The following is a 6,892-nucleotide window of genomic DNA, read 5'->3' on the forward strand; positions in this document are numbered from 1 at the left end:
TACAAATAACTAACGTCCAATTTAAACAACAGCCTCGCAAAGCTGAAAAACAACCCGTGACCGAAGTTGGGAATAAATTAGCAACCCCCCCATCCCCCCCTCGCCAATGTGTACATTGTGCAAAATATTATTTGCCTTGCCAGACAATAATGGGATCTTATGCCACGCCCTGACATGTTAGCTTTGGGGGCTCCGCCCATGCCAATCCTCTTACCGATTGGTTCGTTTTGCCTCACCTCTCTTTCTATATTGTTTTTTGTCTCTGTCCGCCGCGTAGCTTTTCCCTGAACGCCTGAGGGGTAAATGTTTTGGTAGGCAACATATACGAGGGTTTTCTAGAGTCCCGCTCGCATTGTCAAGGCGTTTCGTTGGCGAATATTTTTTACGCGCGTTTTATTTGAAGTCTACCTGAATGGAGTACCAGAATTCGCTTTATGAGATTTTTTTCAATAGATCTCGAGTCCTTTAGCTCGGGATTAAGGGATCGCGTCGCATACATATCTCTGTAAACAGTTGCCTTTGCTCGTTTTGTTGAATCTTTTTATATTTTATAGTATTACTTTTGCGTTCGTTCTTCGTGACGCTTTTAGATTACTCTCAGATTCTGATGATTATACAACGATAAAGCTCTATATACAGTACCTATGTTATTAACAGAAAACCTAAATATAATTTTAGCAGTAGATAGGTATTGTAGCTGTGTTGTAAGTAGTATTGCTACTTAAATACCTATAAGTAGCTAAGGTAATTATGTACTGAAATAATTACAAACGTACCTACTCTAACATTAATTAATTGATAAACTACGAAGACCTATATCTTCCTATTACCTATAATTTAAATTTAATGAAAACTGTATGTTAGTTAACTTTTACGTAGGTAAGTACCTACGTTAATACCCTAACTAAAACATCGAATTAACTACTAGCAAAATGCTTCATCAGATTCACAAAGTAACCAAATATTTTTAATCCAAAAAGAAACAAACAAAAAATAGAAATCAAAACGAATCGGAACTGGATCGGCCGCAAGAAAGTTGAATCGATAAGCGGTCTAATAATTATTATTAGTCGACGGCCTGAAATTCATGCACAAAGCGAGACCCGCAGGAATAATAACGACAATTGTTGTGTTTACTGGAACGTAAACGCGGCCCCGGGGCTCCGGGGGCTGCGCTAGGTGGGGGCCGCAGGGCGGAGCTCCGGCTCGCTCAGTCTGCGCGCAACCACGCGCCCTAACGCACCTCTGACATGTGACGCTATGGAGGAATGCGATCTCACACAATACCGCGACATGATCATCGAGGGCGACCTGCCGCTGGACCTCCGGCCACCACCCAGGCTCTACCTGCCCCATTACCTCCGGGATGACAGGGAAGAATATCCCCAAGATGACACTTACGTTTCTGTTGACGAAGACACACCAGACATGCCGCCGCCGTCCAGCGACTCGGAACGCTACGACGCTTCCAGCCCTAGTGACACAAAACCTTCATCACCTAAGAAGTCTAAACAGAAATCTTCCACCCAACTCATCAAGCCACCGTACTCCTACATCGCTTTAATAACAATGGCAATCCTCCAGTCTCCACACAAGAAATTAACTCTCAGTGGAATTTGTGAGTTCATCATGACCAGATTCCCGTATTATCGTGAAAAGTTCCCCGCTTGGCAGAATTCTATAAGACACAACTTGAGTTTGAACGACTGCTTCATAAAAATACCTCGAGAGCCAGGGAATCCGGGGAAAGGGAACTACTGGACGTTGGATCCTTTGGCTGAGGATATGTTTGATAATGGGAGTTTTTTGAGGAGACGGAAGCGTTACAAGCGGCCGACGCCGTCGCTGCAGCACGCTCATGCGATGGTAGCGATGCTGGCGAGGGAAGCGTACGCCCCGCTTCTGCCGTTGCCTTGTTACCTTCCTCCGACGCCGCTGTTGTCGCTGCCGCGCCCGCCGCCGGCGGCGCTGCGGCCCGTGCCGCTCCCGCCGCGAGTCTCCGAGACCACCGAGCCCAGATCCAAGCGATCCCGCAACGGGTTCTCCATTGAATCCATAATAGGATCTCAAGAGGAATCCGAGCCGCGGCGGAGTGCCTTCAGCCCGCTGTACCAGGGCAGCGGCCCGCCGGACGACTGGAGATGAGCCTTCTTTCTCGATCCGTTCTAGACCGGTTCAAGTGACTTTCGAGACTGTGTTCTTTAGTGGTGTTTGTACATTATATGTAAAGACGGGTATGTTTTGTGTGCTGATTAGAAACGAGGCTATTATTGCTATTAGGTTCTTGTTGGTTCATGTGCTGCTGTGTTCAGTAAAACAGTAACAAATAGTAGACCGTCCACTAAAATTGAAAAACGCTAATTAAGTAAAAATCTGTAGTTGCCGCGACGGTTTATTATTTTACAGAGCCGTCGGATACTAATGCTGCTATTATTTTCTATCTCATCCGTGTCAAGAAAATAATTATTATAATCAGAGATTTAATATCAACTACCAAATACTTAAGTAAGAATTAACTTGTAAATAATTGTGCCAAATATTAATTTTACTTTCGTTGCGTTGTGATTTTTATGCCAAACTAAACCGGATCAACTCCTATAATAATAAAGGTGCCTATTTTTGTTAATATTAGTTTATTTATATAAATAAGTTAATAAAATCTAGTCATTCTATGTACAAAGTAGTTTCGTAAAGTCTTTTCCTATGTAAATATTTTTAACTTAACTTTGTAAGTAGGTACGCAATACTTAGTGTAGATAAAAGTAGGAAAATGCCTACTTTTCTGGTGAATCGCCGAACCACTTGTATTTATGATACTTAATTCATAATTGTAGTATATTTTGTGTAACTAATTCGTTTCTAAGATATGAAATATAAAATAATATGACCGATATCTCTCGTATTTTTCATTCCAATTCGACAGATTTTTTAAAATTATTTAAATAGTTGATTTTTTTAATAGTTGGCCAAAATAAGGACGCGCACCGCCTGCCCGACGGCGGAACATTAATTTTAACTCTCTAACTTCCTATTCAATTTTTTTTTGGTGTTTAGGGTTAGCCAACATATTTTTTTTGTACAAAAATCTATTTTTAAGAGCTAACAGGAGCTGAGATTTAAATATTTTAGGTAAATATACCCGTCTCGCTAACGGAAGCGGCTCCTGAAACTAGTGCGATGGACAAGGCGAAAAATCCTGCGTAAAAATCTCAAAAATCGAGGTTTCGTAGACTGTTTCCTCCTCCAAAACTTAACCAATCGTAACCAAATTTGGTAATCTAAATGATTATAAAATTATCTGTGTCGGACCGTTTTGCTTTTTTGGCTAATTGATATCAGTTTTGAATACCACGCCTCTCATTGCGGCATAGTCAATTAGGCCATTTTGGCCATTTTTGAAGGGCTCTAGCGCCTTAAAAAACAAAAATATCAAAAAAAGCAAAACGGTCCGACACAGATATTAACAATATTAATCTGTGTTGAAAAAATCATTGCTCTAGCTTCAAAACCCACGGAGGAAACAGTCGAGTACGTTTGTATGGAGAAATGACCACTCCTGTTGGCTCTTAATGGGACAACAAACTTATACATTAGGTAAATGAATAAGTTTGTATATATTGTACAAATCGTACAATCTATCTGCTTCGGGAGCTTTTTTATATTTTCGAGATCGGCTTTTGTTTTCAGAATAATCTATTTTTTTTAAACAATAAACAGTGTATTACTATAGTTCGTTTTTTTTTTTAGCATTAGAAAGAACTTGAAATAAGGTAAGCGATTTTGACATGTCTTTTAATTGAAAAACACTTTTTAAAAACCAATTACTATTACTTATGAAAGCAGAAGACTATAAAAGATCGTATTAGATTCATAATTGTTACATATTTACCGTAACTTACTTTTAAAATGTGTTTTTCAATTAAAAAGACACATCAAGATTGTTTACCTTATTTCTAATGCTAAAAAAACGAACTATAAAAGAAATTAAAAACTAGCTTAAATCTAAAATGGGCCCTTGAGGCATTGTACCAAGGATGCTGGCGACATTTCCTCGCTGTATCGCAATGCTGATACGTTGTGCGAGGTAGCCGCCAGCTCTTCGGTCACCAGTTACGTCATCAACCAGATCTATAAAAAAACGGGAATTTTGAAATTTTTATAAGGACCGATTTTCGAAAATTTGGTACCAAGCAATGTCCCGCCGCATATACCGCGAAATATAGCCGAATTACACTCCCACTAAATCGATCTGATAAACATTTTCTATGTTGAAAATTTAATAAAATTTCATAATTACGAATTAATTATGTCTTTGTCTATAATAACTGAATTTACTTTGTTTTATATTTGTTTCTAAAATTTTGGTGATATTAATTGTGCTTGAAGCATCCAAAATGATGTCTTCGACATTTGGCTAATCCGGGCAATCAGATTTGAAATCAATAAATACCTCTCAAGCCCATTCGACCGGATGAAATCAATGTTCTTGCTCGCCTTCGTCATAGGATGCATGCCGAGACATGGAGTTAGTACAGTAGTTCCTAACCTGGGGGTAATTACCCCCGTGGGGGTAAAACTGGTATTTTACGGGGGTAATAAGCTAACCTAATATAACAATACAACAAACGTACACGTTTTATTTTTTATTACCATTGGGAGGAGGGGTAAAATCAGGTTCCCTAGTTAGTCATAGGGGTGACCGGACTGAAAAGGTTAGGAACCACTAAGTTAGTATGTACCTGCTTATCGTATCTGAGGGCCTACCGCGAAACACGGAAATCGCTCTTGTATATTCGAGAGATAGAGAGGCAGATTGGCTCTGTTCGCCAAATCCCACAAGAATTGGTTCAGAAATGCGATGCGTTCAGCGGGAGGAGACCGCACAGACAAAGCATTTTTCCTAAGCTGAAACGGAGATTTTCGCTCTCGTTCGGTCAATTTACCTAGGTATACCTACCTACCTACCTAGGTAGGTATAGGTATATAAATATATCAGACTTATTAAACACGCCTTATATATTCTCTGTTATATGTTAAACAGACGGGACGGGGTTAACTATTTAGTTCACGTTTTTCCTGTAGATATGGGAAAGATAAGAGAATCAAAAGCTAATATTTTTACGCTGCTCCCTTACAGGTATTCGAATTTTTAAGGAAAGGTACGAACGTGTCTTGCTATTTCAGTCAGTCCCGATACAAATACAAACGTTTCCGAGAAAATACGAAGGAAAACAATTATGCACTACATCTGTACAAAATTTCAGTACTTTAGAATCAAATAAAAAGGGGGTTTGTTGTCCACAGAAGGGACGTTTTTCTAAAATGTGTTTGATCCCGACGTGATAGTGAACGAAAGCCGAGTTCCCCGGACCACCCAAAGCCCGTTAGAGCGTGACGTAATTCGCGGCCGTTATCAGTGATAACGCGTAAGCCGAGCTTTCCCGTCGACAGCTGACGGAGTTTGCTCAACGCATAGACTAGGAATCCTCTAGACCAGCGGTCTGCAACCTTTTAGCAGCCAAGGGCCACATAGTAGTTAACGAAGTTGACGCGGGCCGCACTTTGTTAATATTTATGACTTTATCAGACATTGTCGTTTGTCAATATTACATACAAAACAGCCAGGGAGGCTCGCGGGCCGCAAGCGACAGGTTCACCGTTCACGGGCCGCGGGTTGCCGACCGCTGCTCTAGACGGAGTTTAGAGCAATTATTTCATGAAACCGATGCTGCCAAAAATACTGGGGTGTGGGGGACGAGGTGAGCGAATCCCGTGCCGTGATTGGTCCGTTCAAAGACACGGACCAATCACGGCACGGGATTCTGACACTTGACTCGAAGATGGAGTAAAACTACCGTATATTTGTGGCAGAGGGGGTAGCGTTACTATGCTCAGTCTAGAGGATGTCTTGTCTGTGGCCCAACGATACCTCACACGATGCTAAGGACATGCGGGGATCAATGGATTGTGACTAAGGAAAGTCCAGACATTAACGCCTAACGATACAAGCCTTCAACACAACCCAAGCCAATACAACAACAGCAACACAAGCGTTATGAGACTTATGAGCTTACTGAGGGGCTTAGTCAATTTGTGTGAGAATATCCAATAAATGTTCATTTTATTTTATAATCTATAATATTTAAGGTAAATAAAAAAAGTTAACTGACGTATCTATAAAATAAAACTAAAAACGAATAGATACTAAATAAAATAACATTAAAATACATCTAACTTAGAATTGGGCCCCTTCGGCATGGTGCTGACGACGCTGGCAGCATTTTCCCGCTGTATTGCGATGCTAATACGTTGTGCGTGAAAGCTGCCAGAGCTCTTCGGTCACCAGTGAAGTCGATAATTTTATATATTTATTTATGTATGTATATCGAAAAAGCGTATGTGGGGCGCCCGGGCGGAAAACGTCCGTCTGGACGTCCCAGATACCGCTGGAGTGACGAAACCCAAAAAGACCTGTCCGCCCTTGGAATACCCAACTGGCGCGAAGTGGCACAGAATAGGGTAGAGTGGCGCTCTCTTGTGTCAGAGGCCAAGATCCTCTTTGGGTCTCTGAGCCAGTGATGTATGTATGTATGTATGTATGTATATCGAAAAAATCAGGAAGGAAAGGAACAAACATAGGTGCAACCACGACACCACATAGGACCACTACAAAAATATAGGTACCGCAAAATGGGGTGAGTAGGGGCAAAACTGACATTCAAACCTCGATAACATTTTATTTTTACGTATGCAAACTGAATGGTGTATGTATATAGCAGGGATGTTGCGAATATCCCCATCCGCATCCGCAACCGCGGAACTTCCGCATTATTTTCAACATCCGCATCCGCATAAAATCGATGCGGATTTAATGCGGATGCGGATGTGGAAC

At 41.0% G+C, this 6,892-nt stretch overlaps 1 protein-coding gene across 1 annotated transcript; it reads left to right on the forward strand.

The window, feature by feature from the left end:
• The first annotated feature begins 1,001 nt into the window (after positions 1-1,001).
• LOC134655151 (forkhead box protein D5-like) lies at positions 1,002-2,893 on the forward strand. Its single transcript, XM_063510605.1, has one exon. The coding sequence runs from the start codon at positions 1,261-1,263 to the stop codon at positions 2,143-2,145; it is 885 nt and encodes a 294-aa protein (XP_063366675.1). The 5' UTR covers positions 1,002-1,260; the 3' UTR covers positions 2,146-2,893.
• The last annotated feature ends 3,999 nt before the right edge of the window (positions 2,894-6,892 follow it).

Source organism: Cydia amplana, chromosome 16 (assembly GCF_948474715.1).
Source record: "Cydia amplana chromosome 16, ilCydAmpl1.1, whole genome shotgun sequence".
NCBI lineage: Eukaryota > Metazoa > Arthropoda > Insecta > Lepidoptera > Tortricidae > Cydia > Cydia amplana.

What these genes read in the sequence shown, in the direction of transcription:
- LOC134655151 (XM_063510605.1), top strand. Translation starts at nt 1,261, where the DNA reads ATGGAGGAATGCGATCTCACACAATACCGCGACATGATCATCGAGGGC.